This window comes from Medicago sativa, chromosome 4 (genome assembly GCF_051527215.1).
Source record: "Medicago sativa cultivar Bolivia chromosome 4, Bolivia_mono, whole genome shotgun sequence".
Lineage (NCBI taxonomy): Eukaryota > Viridiplantae > Streptophyta > Magnoliopsida > Fabales > Fabaceae > Medicago > Medicago sativa.
Window position 1 is genome coordinate 73,932,464 of NC_140752.1, and position 17,002 is coordinate 73,949,465.

General features: G+C 34.0%; 1 protein-coding gene and 1 pseudogene across 3 annotated transcripts; both read right to left on the minus strand.

Moving 5' to 3' along the window:
• Window positions 1-5,852: 5,852 nt before the first annotated feature.
• On the minus strand, window positions 5,853-10,187 carry LOC146931751 (TMV resistance protein N-like). 2 transcript variants are annotated; one of them, XM_085703317.1, is made up of 5 exons: window positions 9,596-10,187; window positions 8,265-9,363; window positions 7,731-8,012; window positions 6,631-7,305; window positions 5,853-6,425 (listed from the first exon to the last, which is right to left on the minus strand). In XM_085703317.1, exons 1-5 carry the CDS (start codon window positions 10,093-10,095, stop codon window positions 6,414-6,416), a joined length of 2,568 nt encoding a protein of 855 aa, XP_085559443.1. In that variant the 5' UTR covers window positions 10,096-10,187; the 3' UTR covers window positions 5,853-6,413. The 2 variants fall into 2 exon arrangements, with proteins under 2 accessions (XP_085559443.1, XP_085559442.1); XM_085703316.1 differs by having other exon boundaries at window positions 5,853-7,305.
• Window positions 10,188-12,864: 2,677 nt separating this feature from the next.
• LOC146931752 (TMV resistance protein N-like) lies at window positions 12,865-16,770 on the minus strand (annotated as a pseudogene). Its single transcript, XR_015008010.1, has 4 exons — window positions 16,169-16,770; window positions 14,828-15,926; window positions 14,442-14,723; window positions 12,865-14,310 (listed from the first exon to the last, which is right to left on the minus strand). The product of XR_015008010.1 is annotated as a TMV resistance protein N-like (transcript).
• Between the last annotated feature and the right edge of the window lie 232 nt (window positions 16,771-17,002).

Sequence of the window (17,002 nt, forward strand, 5' to 3'; positions counted from 1 at the left end):
AAGCAATGACCTGTGAACAAGTTTTTAATTAAGGGAAATGTTAACTTGTGCCCTTAGGGCACAAGTTTAGAAACTATACATAGAAACTTTTTTTTGAAAAGTGTGCATTCAATGCATTTAAATTTTAAAGTTTTATCTTTTCAATGCAAAAGTTATCTTTTAATTCCTTTTTTAGCTTCTTAACTTGTGCCCTTAGGGCATAAGTTAACATCACCCTTTAATTATAGAGCAATGATATAGCTTCTTCCTAGCAATAGCATGGTGATTGTTTTTTCCCATAAAACAAAAAATAATAATAATAAACATACCCCACTCACCAAATTTTACATCATTCTCACACACACAACTTGCAGTCCAAACAACGACTTCTGAACATTATTTATAGTTAAAAATTCAATGAATCAATATGTGTGGAAATAATTTTTTTTTTTTTTTTTGAGGAGACGTGTGGGATTGATGTCAAATATTTTTTTTTTGGTTGATTGATCTCTGGCTGCTACCTTACAGTTTACAAACTTTTGGAATTATTATTAGTTGGGTTGTTTCAGGATCTGTTCTGTTAGTGTTATGGGCTAGTGTAAAATACTTGATGGCATATTTTGGGGAAATATTATACGCAAATGATATTTGAACACGAAACTTTGGATAAATAGAGGACACTAAGGACAGTTTTGTCATTTCGGTAATGAAAGAGGGGCAATTTGGTACACGAATTCAAATTGAAACAAACCACATCTTATCTTTTGTAACCAATTCTTATGAATTTTAGGAGAAATACTATAGGGTGTAGAATATGGAAACTTCAAATGTATTTTATGCATCTTTAGAACTCAAATTAAAATGTTGAGATTTGACGACGGAAAGGATTATACCTTCAATGAATTCAATATTTTTTGTGAAGATATAGTCATTGTCTATTAGTTGACAGTGAGCTACACACTCCTCGGCAAAATGGAGTTTTCGAGAAGAAAAGTAGAACAATTATAGAGATGGAAAGATGTTTAATTGTTGAGAAGTTACCCAAAAGTTTTTAGGCTAAAACTGTTTATATATAGCAATATATCTCTTTCATAGGCTTCCAACAGAAGTTGTTTAAGAGAAAACACCAATTGAGTCATGGATAGGTGTGAAGCCTTCAACCGAATATTTGAAGATCTTTGGATCAATAAGTTATGTGCATGCTATAGCGGCAAAAAAATCCAAATTGGAAACAAAGCTTTGTAAGGGCTCAAACAGGCTCCAAGAGCCTGATAAAGCATAATTGGCTTACATTTTCTGTAAAATGATTTTAGGAGGAGTCAGAATGAACCTACTCTTTATGTGAAAGATTGTGATAATGGGAAGATGATTATAGTTTCTCTTGACGTTGATGACTTGTTGATTATTGGTGATGACATTGATAAAATTAAAAAGTTTAAGAAGAGTATGTTGCTAGTCTTTGAAATGACAGAGCTTGGAGAGATGAAGCATTTTTTTTGGGAACGGAATTGCAGCAGCTTGATGATGAAATATTCTCTCACAAAGGTAATATGTCAATGATGTGTTGAAAAAAAATTCAAATTGGAGAGCAGTGAATCTGTTTCATCACCTCTCACTATAAATGGAAAACTCTCCTGGGCTAATGGTGATGCTAAGACATTTGTTACTCAATATAAAAGTTTGAATTTCCACCTTCTTTATTTGACTGCAACTAGACCAGATTTGATGTTCTCTGTTAGTTTGCTTTCAAGGTTCATGCATTAACCAAGTGTAGCACACTTTGGTGTAGGAAAAAGAGTGTTGGGATACATTAAAAGAACGTAACTACTGATTTTGGCATTGAGCTTTGCTATACCTTATGAACCGCTAACTCACGAAATTCCACGATAGTTTTCTATAGCTTACAATACAAGGGTATTGTGGGGAAATAGCAATTTAGTGGAGGATAATAAAGTAATAACAAGTTGAAAGTAGTTCATTTCTTGGAATTCCTTGAACTTCCTTTCGAGGAAAGTAGAATTTCCCTTTGGCATTTGGTACAACAAAAGTGATGGTAAGATTGAAGGCTTTGTTGATACTAATTGGGCTAGATCTCTTGATAATTCTAAGAGCACAAGTGGGTATGTTTTTACTTAGTAGTGGAGTATTTTCATGAAAATCCAAAATACAAAATGTGATTGCTCAATCCTCAGCTGAAGTTGAGTCTATTGATGCAACAACTTCATCAAATCAAGCTATTATTAAAAAAAGCCATCAACTAATATGAATCTTGTGTAAGTGGAACCAATTGTGCTATAGTTTGACAAAGAATCAATTATAGCAAATGCGAAAATCCAATTCAACATGGAAGAACAAATCACATCAATGTAAACTTTAATGCTATAAGAGAAGCTTAAAAGAATGGAGATGCTAAATTGTTGCATTGTAATTTTGAAGAACAATTAGGAGACATTTTTACTAAGGCATTTTCAAGTGCCAAGTTCATGGAGCTAAGAAGCAAGATGAAAGTGTTCTTGAAAAGTTTTAAGGAAGGGTGTTGATTATTTTACTTAAGCTTTGTTTGCAAGTTTGGAGGGGAGAGGAATGGAAAACTTTGAGAGGTGGAAAATACGAGGAAAAATGGAGAAATCTTTCAAATTTTTTAAAAGAGTAGTTTTTTAGAGAATGATAAATTAATGCATATGCAGGGACAAATCTATGTTGTTATATGTGTGGGATTCTGCCTACACAAAATTTTTTGAAACACTTTTTTTTAGTAGTATAATGTACCAATAATTGATATTTTGACAACATTGCCCACACTTATCACAAATTATTTCTCTCCTGGTGACAACATTGTTGAACCGAACTAGGTAAACATTTCTTGGTGTGTTTGTTTCTCTTCTCTCTTTATCTTTTGCTTGCAGTTTTGTTCTTTACACTTGGTTCCTAGATTAGATCTAGGTTTGTTATTGTTGTTGTTGCTTGAATCTACTTTCATATTGGTTACAACTTCCCTTTCGCTCCACACATCTGAGTTTATTGGTGTGAAATTTGAGTCCGAATTCACAACGAATATTATAACAATGATTAATTCCTTTTCCTGTCGTCTGTGGAGACTGAAGAATTTCACCAATTCAATTTGGAAATTCTTATGAGTATGTTGTATGGTTTGCCTTCTCCAATTCCAACAGATAGTATGCATTAATAAGTGTCATTGTTTTCTGGAGTAAATTCAAGATTGCTTTAGGTCTTCATATAATAGTTTGAGAAAATGGTGTAATTAGCCATAGTCACATGGTTCGCAATTCGCTTCGGTACGTGGTACGAATTCGGGTACGCGGTTCGCCACTCTTAAAAAATTCGGTACGCAATGGGGTATACAGAGTCGGTACGCTTGGGTTCGTTGTAAGTTTAAATTTAATAATCAGTATACTATTGATAACTAAATTATTTAATTAAAAATATAAAATAAACAATGAAAGTATTAATACCATCAATAAAAATAATAAAATTTAACCTTTACAAAAATTTAGAGTTATAGAGGTTTGAAAGCATGAGTACTAGTAGTTCAAATTGTCCCACATCGGCTAGTACAGCAATATTGAGTGGAAGACTATGTTATAAATAAAGAAGCTTTGTATTTCCTTCCTCTTTTCAAGAGCAGGATCACTTCCCTAGGCAATCTCTTAATTAGTTCAAGTTTTTTAGCGTGGTTCGCTGGTACGTGTATTTCCAAGAATTCCCTTGCGAATTTTGGCGAACCGGTTCGTGAAAGTACCGCGAACCGGTTCGCACGAACCGGTTCGCGGTTCTCAGGCTAGTACACGAATTCTGTGACTATGTAATTAGCAATAGTAACTCAATTATTGATACATCAAATCTTAAGTTTGGAATACTAACTTGTGTGTGACACAAGTAATTCACAACAGTTAATTTAACTAGAAGAATGTATGCATCTGATGAACAATTAACATTTAATAGTGAATTGGGAATATAAGTTGACTTGTTGGTCGGGGTGGAGCCATGAAGGAGGTAAGGACTAAGGACTGAAAGAAAAAAATAGTAATCTCATATTTTCTGTTAAACTCTGTACAGCCATTTAACAGTATATACAAGACATAGGTGCAGCATTACAATGATATCACAGTCTCCAATTTCAAGCTGCATTCATCTTCTTGCATTAAAAGTTTCTACCTTCCATCTACTAAATCTCTTAGCAATTTGCAAAGTCACTCCTTCACAAAAATACTTCATATGTGCACTGTATTTATTCACCGCCCGAAGCTAAATTATGTGTTATACTAGTGTATGATTTACAGAGTTCAGCTACCACAAATCTTTACACAATTCCAGTCCACTAACTTTCTTTATCAGGCGCATAAAAATCATTGCTCAGTACGTACATACAATACATTATAATCATGACATTTAAAAAACAGAAGCAGAAAACCATAGGCAATTAAGAAATAAATGTGACTCCATATATATAAATAAAAATACATCTAAAATTACTCTTTTTTTGAAAACTAACAATTACTCTTCTTATCCGCAAACTTATAACTCTTTCCAGTCTTCTTCTCATATCTTTGTAGTATATGCAATTCCAATTAAAGCCATTCAGCTGACACACACAAAGTGAAGACTAGAGAACAAGTTCTGGGTTTGCTAGATTCCTTCAGATTAAGACCACGGCTCACACCAACAAGACCCCTTCAAAGTTTCACTCAAAAGTGGAGAGCATTAGAATAACATATTGACTTTGTCATTTTATTTGTATTTTGAGGTTTGATTGTCCGTTTATGATAGATCGTATAGTCATGATTAATTCCTTTACTAGAGCATATTTCCACATTATATATATTCACTGCAATAAGAGCAAACTATCTAGGTTTGTTTAATGAACTTTCATAAATCGAACTATACTGAACTATATTGAACTTCCATCCAATCCAGTTCTAATCTGTACAAAACCGTTCAGTTAAGTGACTACAATTCACATTTTAGTGAACTATAAATAACAAACCAATAGCTCTTAAACTAGCCCACTCTATTGAAATCCGAGACCCAATTTCACAAAGTCTTACCACGATAAGAGAAAATATAAGTACATACTTTAACATAACAGAGTTGGTATCAACAATACAATTGCCAATGAGAACATATATCACGATGAAGATGTGGTGACCTAATCCGAATGTTACTGCCCTTTATCTCATCTCATTACACAATATCTCATTGAATTTAATGCAGAGCTGGTGATGAAATGCATTAAATGGGAACTATTAATGGCTGCCATAGATCCTTTCATCAGCGCCTGCATATTCTTGTTCAATCAATTTGAAGACATTTCGATGTTTTTTGTTAAAAGATATCTAAATGGTACTCTCATGGAATGATTAGGATTGCTAATCAATTTCGTTCAACATCTTTGGTGGGGAATGCCCCAACCCAAATTCATGTTATGTTATGTAATGATTGTCCATCGTTTCAATGATATTACTCTTTCTGTAAAAAAACATCCCCAAAGAGGTTAATTTCTTGCACAAACTACTAATATCCCAACGTATTTATTCTTATAATATGGGAGGTATATAAAGTTTAAGTAAAGATGGAACCGAAACTCACTGCATTAAATAAAACTTCCATAATATTTCATCTTATCCTTGAGTTGCTTGACAAGACAGTAAGCACAAAAGTTTAGAAAAGCATAACATATATTTAAACCTAATAAGACTTTAATTTTCCTTATTTTTAGTATTTACTTGGTATGTTTAAATTTAATAAAGAAAATTGCGTGCATAACCAAAGCTCGTATTCACAGTTCATTTAACATGAGTTGATTTGGGTTTTTTTTTTTTTTTGGTAAACAAATGTAGATCTTTCGGCGAACATGCGAAACAGCAGTAGCTATGCTATGTCAATTTAAGAAATATAATCTACAAATGCAAGGCATGAAGAGTAATTATTATCCAGAATAAAACATACTAATACATCATCTAAGATTACAGTTGTTACTTGCTATACAACTATAATGGTTTTATTTGATTAGATGAATGATTGTGTTTTTGCCTCATCTTCAATTGCCAAAAACTTGCGCTTCCGAGCTAACGGATTTCTGGGATGCATCATTGTTAAGTTGAACTCTTGTAGATCCTGTTTATATACCCAACGATACCCACAATTCTTCACATCCAAATCCAGACCTCTGCCCTTTGCACTGTAAGCTTTCATATAGATATCATCAACATGTGGGAGAGTTCTGGATATCAGCTTCAGAGTAGCTAAGAATAATTTCAAAGGGATGTAGAGTAGCCACATGTGATCTGATTTTACCTCGACAAGATATTTTTCAAGAATTACTGGAACGTCCAAAGACCGAGACCATGGGAAATTACTATTACAAAACTTTAGACCAAGTTGGGGTAAACATCTCGTAGTTGGATCAACAGGTGCTACGGAAAATACTGCACAACAAGCAATGCCAATTAGATTATCGTCACTGTCATGCATAATTTGAGATATGTTCATTCTTATTGAATCACCCACGCTCCGATTGTTGAACCAAATTGGCATTTCACTTCCAGGAATAACAATTTTAATATCGTCGTTATAGAGGAAAGTGGAGGATCGTTCATCATCATAGGAGAAAGTAGAGGAATATTGCCTTGCCTGAATAAATTGTGTCAACCATGAAAATGCCATGCTACTGCAACATTCACTCTCACCCAATTTAAGACAGTTGAAAATGACCAATCCTGTTTTCCACCAATATTTGCCTGTATGATGATCCCGCTCGATATCAGTAGAAAGAGGAAGCTGAGGCAAAGTTTCCAAAAGCTTGCAATGCTCCAAATTTAAATATAGAAGTTTGGAATGCTCTCTCAGGCTAGGTAGTGTCACAAAATTGTTCCCCCGTATATTTAATATTTCTAGCTGACGTAGACATCCAATTGCATCGGGGAGATGGCTTAGACCACAAAAACTAATATCAACTTCTCTCAAACAATATAAGCTAAGCAAAGAAGGTAGCAAATGAGTAGCTAAAACTTTTTGATACAAGGAGTGTAAATCAACTATGTTAAACACTTTGGAACACCCGGAAAGATTTAGATATTTAAGAGAGCTGAGACCAAGTATGTTGTTCGGTATGCTTACTAGATTTTTGCAATCTTTCAATTTCAAGAAAACAAGCTTTCTTAGAACCCCAATTGATGGATCAATCTGCACAAGCTTTATACAACCTTTAAGATTTAGTTTCTCAAGATTCGGCATCTCTCCAAAATTTGGCATCTTTCTTAGATTCTTTGAATGTCTTAGATCCAAACTTTTCAAGTTCGGCAAATACTGTCACATACCAATAAAAATAGAGACAAGTTTCATTTTGCTCATAGATTCTTATAAAAAAAAATTGCTCATAGATTTTAGGCAAAATTACCTTCGTGGTCCCTTAATTTTTTATAACGATTTCGTTCTTTATCCTTTTTATTTTACGTTTTTTTAGTCCGTTAGCATATGACTTTAGGTTTGAACACTAAGAGCTCATGCTGAAACAAAACCATAGATTTTGTATCTTGAAAATCCATATGCAAATTGATCAAAAGGAAGAAAATGTCGTGGGAAAAAGATAAAAGACCAAATCGTTACATATAATTAAGTTAAGGGACATGTAATTTTGCCTAGATTTTACCATAAAAAAGGTGGAAGAAAGTATATTTTTTCTGATTTGTTCACGTTCCTAAGATGAACTAAAAGATAATTCATAATAGTACCTTCTTGTCTTTCCATAGTTGTTTGATGTTGTTATCCCTCAAGATCAATTCAACCAGTTGATTGGGCTGAAAACTTGTTGGCAAATACTTGAAAGGATAGCTACCACACTCTACATATCTTAACTCGTTAGAAAGGCAGCTGAGGTTTCCCGAAAAAATCACATCATTGAGTATGAGCAATCTAAGATGAGTCATTTTGGACAATGCTTCACCCATGACCGTGATTTTTGTTTCGTTGAAATCCATATAACCAAGAAAACATATGGCTTCGACCTCCTTTTCCTAACACATTAAAAAAGGAAAGAGAAACTTAAATAAATTTTGATATATACAGCTTTCATAAATATGTAAATAATTTTTCTAGTTTTAAACAACTACATCCTCTGGTCACAAATATAAGCAAAAGTCCATATTTTAGATACATTCAATAAATGATGTATGTTGTCTACAATAAAGACCACATACATCATTTATTGAATGAATCTAAAACATGAATTTTTGCTTATATTTTTGACCGGAGGGTGTATAGGTTACCTCATTATCTAACATAAGATTGTGGAGCTGTTCGTGCAGCCACACCCGACTCCACTTTCTTGACTCTGTGCTTGAATTTTCTTGGTCAATTTTTATGCCCAACTCTTCTAACAAACTATGCATTTGAATTTGATTTTCATCCCTAATGCTTAGAAGAGATTTATCAATTAGAACTCTTAGTCCAATATCAGCATGAAATCCACGACGATTTAGAACGTTTTGGACATAACCCTTCTCGTGCAGATTGAAAAAACAAGCAATATCGAGAAATATTTCTTTTTCCAATTTCTCCAACCCTTCAAAACTTAATCGCAACACATCCATGATATCTTTGTTTGGACTGTCTTTCAATCTAGCCAATGCACTTTTCCATTCATCGATGTCTCGACCGAACAAAAATGAGCCCAATACTTTAATTGCTAGTGGTAGACCATTAGCATAACTCAGTATGTCAATTGTCAACTTCTCATAACTACTGATAATATGATCAAGTTTGAAAGCTTTTTGACAAAATAGTTGAAGGGAGTTAGTCTCATTCAAGAGTGGAACTTTGTAAACTGCATCAGTTCCATACTCTTTCAAGATATGCTCATCTCTAGAAATTATAATGATTCTACTCCCCGCGCCTAACCATTCACGATTCACACCTAATTTATCAAGTTGTTCAACTTTATCAACATTATCAACAACTATAAGCGCCCGTAGGCGACGTAGCCTACTTTGTATCAAATTAGTTGTGTCATATAGATTGCATATCTGAAAGTGTTCCTTGCCAAGAGTTTGGTGTAGGATTTGCTTTTGTGCACCAATTGGACCATCATGTCTATATATTTTGCTTAGATCATCAATAAAACAACGTGCATCAAATTGACGAGAGATTTGTTCATATAAAGCAGTAGCAAGGATTGTCTTCCCTATTCCACCCATCCCACAAATTCCCACAATCCGAACGTCATCAACCAAGTCCAAAAGTAATTGATTTACTACTTTTTCTATAGGAGAATTCATTCCAACTAATTCTTTTGGAAGAGATGAAAAATTGTGACCCAATATATTCATTATCTCTTCAACAATCTCTTCAATCTCTGCATATTGAGGCCTGAAAGTTTAAAAAAGTCAACGAATAACACCAAATCATTACATAAGGAAATTAAAACAAAAAGCATGTGACCAGGCGAAGATAACATAATTTTGTTTCTCATTTTAGAGAACTATTGTTCTTAACTATAGTTTGAAAAGGGAAAGTGAAATCAAATATACATGGTTAAATATAATTGTCACACCTCAAAATTTTCATATGTAAAACCATGAAGTCATAGAAGATTGCTTACTTATGATGCATATCCCAACCACAGAGATTGGCGACTTGTGTTAGTGCTTCCCTCCATCTCTGCACCATCTCTGATTCATGTTGGAATCTTACTTCGTGTTTGGCGAGGGCTTCTCCATAACTTCCTTTTTGATGTCTGACCTCAGAAGGATCAACATCATAGAAAACAGGCAGAACACGTCTTCCGGAAACTTGACTGCAGTGAAGGATGTATTCCAATTCCCCCAAGCACCAAGTTGAGGAAGCATAGTTTTTTGAGAAGACTACAAGGAAAACCTGAGAGGCTTCAATTGCATGATGGAGCTCGGGTGCTATGGAATCACCTTTCTTCAGCTTAGTATCATCCCTGAATGCAACGACGCCTTTTCTTTGAAGGGCAGCAAAAAGATGATTGGCAAAATTGTTCCGTGTGTCTTGGCCTCTAAAGCTCACAAAAACGTCATACTTCATCGTAGCCGAAGAAGAGGAACTGCTACTTCTTTGGATGCTGCTGCAAGCCATGTATATGATTTCAATCACAAAATTAATTGATGAATGGATTACTGAGGAGATCTATCTACAATGCAGTGCCAGGGAAAGAGAGGATGGAAGTCAAGTAGTAATTTAACTGTAATGTAATATATTAAAAAAGAAGCAGTGAGTGGTGAGGACGTGAGGTCAAGTGGTCACCCACCATCTCATTCAAAGTTGTTGCTTCTTGGAAGCTTCATTTTATTCGCTGACCATTAGCAGGGTTCAGACTAATCGTTACTTATTGGCATGTAGCAATAATTTCTCTATATGAATATACGTGATCAGACTAGTAGCTGAATAGCTCAAGTTACTTAGAGAAATTTTAAGAGCATTCGTTAATGAAACTAATATAATAGTACTACTCAAAAAAAAAAAAAAAATTAACATAGTAATGATATGTTAGGAAGGGGTTAAAACTTAAAAGTGGTATATTCATAACACCAAACAAAAAAAGAAAGTATATTGTACTTTTTAAAAGTCAAAAATATTTTTTAAAGAAAGAATCAAAAAATTGTTGTTATATATCATTGAAAAATTTATATTTTTTAATTTCTAGGGTGCACTAGTTTGCATTAATTTTTCTATAACACTACCCTTACACTTATTATTAGGCTGAATTACAATTTTGACTCTAACTTTCACAAACCAACTATATGACCTCCAAACTTTAAAAATAGCACTTTTAACCAACAATTTTAGTCTCTTATGCAGAAATCATGCCCCCTTTCATTTTTTTTTTGGGGTCAAGATGCCCCCTTTCATTTTAATCAGGTAAACGCTAACTCAGGTCAATGCTAACATGGACACATTCTTTCAATTTAAAATACCAACTATGATTAATTTAATCAATTTAAATTACATCTTTAAATTAAAAGTTACAGCGAAACAAGACAGATTTGAAATCTCAACTAATATATTACAAGTTTTATAACATCAACCTACTCCATTTTTGTCAAAAATATATTAAATCAACCCTGCTCTTTCTACGAAAAGGAAAGCATCAACCTACTCCAGTGAATAAGTAACATATAATAGTTAATATTGTTTATATTTTAATGCATTAACATAGTTACAAAAATTTCACTAGAGTCAAATGCAAACCGTTTCTATGAAATTGTTAGATCAATGATATTTTGTTCTCACCTTATTACAAAGAAGACTGAATTTACCGTGACAGCATTGTTGACATCCAAATGCAAACCTTATTGCTGTATACATTTGCTAAAACCTGTGATTTATTTAATCAAATGGATGATTCTGGTTGAGCCTCACCTTCAATTGCCAAAAACTTGCCCTTTCGAGTCAAGGAATTTCCATGATGCATCAGTTGTAGATCCTCTATGTATCCAACCATATCAACGACTCTTCAACTCCACATCATTACTGCTGCAGCAAGCCATCTGAATTAGCTAGATTAATCTGAATAAGCTAGAAGATATTGAAAATGTATATTTCACAGTAAATTGAATTATTTCTTCATGTCAACAACATAAAAGATTCACTGTTCCAAATCAGTTGAGTTCATATGAAAATAACCTTTTTGGATGGCTCGCCGCACTTGCACTTTCATTGTTATTCTCTCTGCTTGTTCTTCAGTTCCCGCTTCAATCCCCTGCATGCAACTAATCTAATAAATGATGTCAACTCAGATTGAGTGAAAACAAAAGCATACATTTAAAAAGAAAATCAAGAAAACAGTTCATTCTCTTATTTGAATTGTTTAAAATTTGATTCAGTAAGATGGAATAGAACATAGAAATCCTTTTTTCACTTTCTGTCTAATCTGGAGTTATGAGTTGGAACTCATATTTTTTACTTCGGGAACAATCTAGAAATATATTATGATAATAATATATTTTCATAACTCCCTAATGTCTTGCCCATAGTGGATGGTGGAGAGCCAAAATCCAGTCATACTTCTAATGGCTTGGTGCCGTAATTGCAGATTATGGTGGGAAAACCCACAATATCGACCGATATTTACCATTTCAGTGAGCCAAGAAATCGCTATCGATATCTCCCATGGCACTGTTATGGCCGATATTTGATAACACCTATATGAGTGGAGTTGAAAAGAATTGAGTTTTAAAGTGACATAACACCGATCAAATAAATGATTACAATATCATTCTTACTCTTTCAGAGATGGCCTTCAAGTAGAACAAAAAACTTCTATTCTCTTATAATGGCATTTTCACAATCTTTCCATATTCCATGATAAATAGTCCTTTAAGTTCAAGAACCTAACTGGCATCCCTGGGCCAGAATGCTATAGAATTAATCAAAAACATGAGTTAATGCAAGCTGATAATTCAACTCAGGTCGATTTGGATGACTCATTTAAAATAATTCAAGCTGATAATTGAATTTAATGCGATTTAGTTTTTTATATCCAAATCTAATTGTAAATTAGGACACCATCAATGGCATCAATGGCACCAACAATGAAGAAACAGGAAATTTACAAGATGTTCTCGCTTTTACAAGTTCACTCCAAGACATAAAGTGCAGAAGAGCATAGCATAGCTACACATAATCAAAGACTATTTAATTTGTCCTGTATTTTAGTATTCACTTGCTATGATTAAATTGTGTCTATAGCCATTGCTCGTATTCACAATTCGTTTAATATGAGCTCGTATATGCCCGTCTCAGATCATATTTCTAACATCATTTTTTATTGTTTGGTAAAAATGTTGATCTTTGATGAATATGTGAAACTGCAGTTGCAATAATATTCCAATTTAACAAAAACAGTCTAAGAATGGAAAGCATGAACAGTAGTTATTATCTAGAGAAAAACATAGTAATATATCTTCTAAGAGTACAATTGCTATACAAGCTATGGTTTTATGCAATCAGATGAAGAATGTGGTTGCTGTGCCTCGTCTTCAATTGCCAAAAACCTGCACTTCCTATCTAAGGAATTTCCACATCCATGCTTCAGTTGTAGATCTTGTTTATATACCCAACGATATCCGCAACTCTGCACATTGCAATTCCAACCAACAACTTTCATAATGAAATCATCAGGATGGTTGAGAGTTACGTCTATACCCTTGAGAATATCAAAGAATGATTCCCGAGTGAAATAGATTAGCCACATGTGGTCTGATTTGACCGCAATAAGATCTCTTTCTCGAATTACTGGGATACCAGAAAACAACTCACACCAAGCATGGTGATTACTTTTGTTATAAAAACTTAGGTCTATTTCATAGCTGTTTGCATTTATTGTCGTAGTTGGATCAATAGGTGCAACAGAAAATACTGCACAACAAGCAATGCCATTGATACTATCTTCATTATCATGCAAAAGGAGATAGTTCTATTGGTATTGAACCACTCACACTCTGATTGTTGAACCAGCTTGGTATTTCGCTTTCTGGAATAACAATATTAATCACATCAAAGAAGGCAGTGGAGGACTGTTGTCTTGCCTGAATGCATTGTATCATCCATGAAAATGCCACGCTACTGCAACGCTCCCTCTCCCCTAATTTAGGACAGTTGAAAATGACCAATCCTATCCTCTTCCAATATTTGTATTTACTGTATTTATGAAGATCGTGCTTAGCAGTAGGAAAAGGAAGTTGAGGCAAAGATTCCAACAGTTTGCAATGTTCTAAGTCTAAATATAGAAATCTGGGAAGCTCACTCAGGCTAGGTAGTGTAACAAAATTGTTTCTCCCTAAATCTAATCTTTCTAGCCAATGTAAATATCCAATTGCATCAGGAATTTGACGCAGACCGCAAAAGCTAATATCAAGTACAAGCAAATTACATAAGCTAAGAAAGGGAGGCAACAAACAACTAGATAAATAATTTTGTGCATCAGGATACAAGGAATCGAAAAGAAAGGTTGTCCATTTCAAGATGGAGGACGTTGTTGATTGGGAATGTGATGCATTTTCACTTATACTCAAATTCCTTGGATTTCTAAATACTTTGGGACACCCATAAAGAATTAGAATTTCAAGAGTGCTGAGACCAAATAAGTTGCTTGGTATGCTTACTAGATTTTTGCAATCTTTCAAATTCAAGAAAAAAAGCTTTCTTAGAACCCCAATAGAGGGATCCATCTGCACCAGTTTCACACATCTTTCAAAATTCAGCTGTTCAAGGTTTGGGATCTCTCTAAAATCTGGCATCTTTCTTAGATTTTGAGTGGCTTAGACCCAAAATACTCAAATTGGGCAAATACTGTTACATACCAACAAAAATTAGAGATAGTGTTACATTTTGCTTTACAGATAAAAGGGGTAAGATAATGCATTTGTTCTGATTTGTTCGTGTTCCATAAAAGAAAAAACTATTAAAAGAATTTATAGTACCTTCTTATGTTTCCATAGTTTTTTGACGCTACTGTGCCTCATGATCAATTCAACAAGATGATTGGGCTGAAAACTTAATGGCAAGTACTTACAAGGATAGTTCTTCCACTCCACATATCTTAATTCGTTAGAAAGGCAGCTGAGGTTTCCAGAAAAAACCACATTCCTGAGTATGAGCAATCTAAGGTGACTCATTTTCGACAATGCTTCGGCCGTGACCAATATTTTTGTTCCTCTTTCATCTTTGTCTCTAAAAAAGCATATGGCATCAACCTTCTTTTCCTACAACATTGCAAAAAAGAAGGAAAAACTTGAATAACTTTCAATATATGTAGTTTTTATAAAAATGTAAATAAGTTTTCTATATTCAAATAATTATAGTTTACCATATTCTTGAACATAACATCGAAGAGTTGTTCGTGGAGCCACACCCTACTCCACTTTCTTGACTCTTTGCTTGAATTTTCTTGAACAATTTTTCTGCCCAACTCTTGTAACAAACTAGGCATTTTGATATTACCTTCTTTTGAAATACTTATAAGTGATTTATCAATTAGAACTCTTAATCCAATATCAGCATGAAATCCACAGCAATTTAGAACTTTTTGGACATAATCTTCCTCACGCCTATTGAAAAAACAAGCAATATCAAGAAATATTTCTTTTTCCGAATTCTCTAGCCCATCAAAACTTAATCGCAACACATCCATGATATCTTTGTTTGAACTATCTCTCAATCTAGCCAATGCACTTTTCCATTCAAAGATGTCTCGACCAAACAAAAAAGATCCCAATACTTTAATTGCTAGTGGTAAACCATTAGCATACCATAGTATGTCAGACGCTAACTTATCATAACTACTCATAACATGATCAAGTTTGAAAGCTTTTTGACTAAACAATTGAAGAGAGTCAGTCCCATTCAACAATGGAACTTTGTAGACAACATCCACTCCAAACGCTTTCAAGATATGCTCATCTCTAGAAGTTAAAATGATTCTACGCCCCGCACCTAACCATTCACGACTCACAGCTAGTTTTTTGAGTTGTTCAACTTGATCAACATTGTCAAGAATTAAAAGGGACTTCACACGGCATAGCCTACTTTGTATCAAGTTAGATGCGTTGTAATGATTGCATATCTGAAGGTATTCTTCACCTAGAGATTGACATAGAATTTGCTTTTGAGCACTGATCGGACCATCATGCCTATAAATTTTGCTTAGATCATCAATAAGGCAGTGCACAGGAAATTGATGGGAGATTTTGTTGTATAATGCGGTAGCAAGAGTTGTATTTCCTATTCCACCCATCCCACAAATTCCTACAACCCGGACATCATCAACCGAGTCCGAAAGTAAATGCTTTTCTAATTCTTTTATAGGAGAATCCATCCCAACTAAATAATTTGGAAGACTTGTAAACTTGTAATCCAATATATTCATAATTTCTTCAACGATCTTTTCAATCTCTGCATATTGTCGCCTGCAAGTTTAAAACAGTTAAACCAACAACACCAAATCACAACATACCAAAACATAAAGCACCAATACATGACAAAATAACAGTTTTTATTCTTTTTAGAAAACTCTCTTTTCATTAATTAAAATAGTTCTTAGTTAATTACATTTATGTGCAAATGCTTTAAGAAAACTCTCTTTTGATTAATTAAAATTTTTCTTAGAAATCTTTGCATATATATAATACCGATAAGGAAGATTACTTACTTATGACGCACATCCCAACCAGAGAGATTGGCAACTTGTGTTAGAGCTTCCCTCCATCTTTGCACCTTCTCAGAGTATTGTTGGAATCTTTGTTCATGTTTGGAAAAAGCTTCAGCATAATTTCCTTTTTGATATCTCACCTCACAAGGATCAACATTATAGAAAACAGGCAGAACACGCTTTTCGGAGACTTGAACGCAGTGAAGGATCCATTCTAATTCTTGCAAGCACCAAGTTGAGGAAGCATAGTTCTTAGAAAACACCACAACGTAAATCAGAGAGCCTTCCATTGCTCGAAGGAGCTCGGATCCTATGGATTCACCTTTGTTGAGATTAGTGTCATCCCTAAATGCAGAAATACCTTTCCTTTGAAGGGAAGCAAAAAGATGATCAGTGAAGTTGTAGTATGGTTTAATTGATTTGTAGAGTAGATTACTCCTACTGCAGTCAAAATGGAATACAAAGATATAACAGTGATAGGATGGAAGAAAGGAAGGAAGGAGTAGTACAAGAAAAAGTATAACTAATAGCGTCTGAAAATTTATTTTCTTAGATGCAGTTCTAAACACCAGTACTTCAGAGAGGAGCCTAGCAGAAGGGGATTAAAAATATAGGAATCCAAATATATGTTGGTTTGAAAGACACAAAAAAAGAGCTGCTATTGTGATATTATGTAAAGAAAGTATGCATTTCTGCATTAGTAACTGCTGCGTATTTTTCTGAAGCTTTTCTTACTTCATGTTTGTCATGGTAATGGAGTTGCTATTGTTATATATTAAGGCAAAAGAGAACAGCCACTAAGTAATTTTTGCACTCCAATTGGGATATAATCTC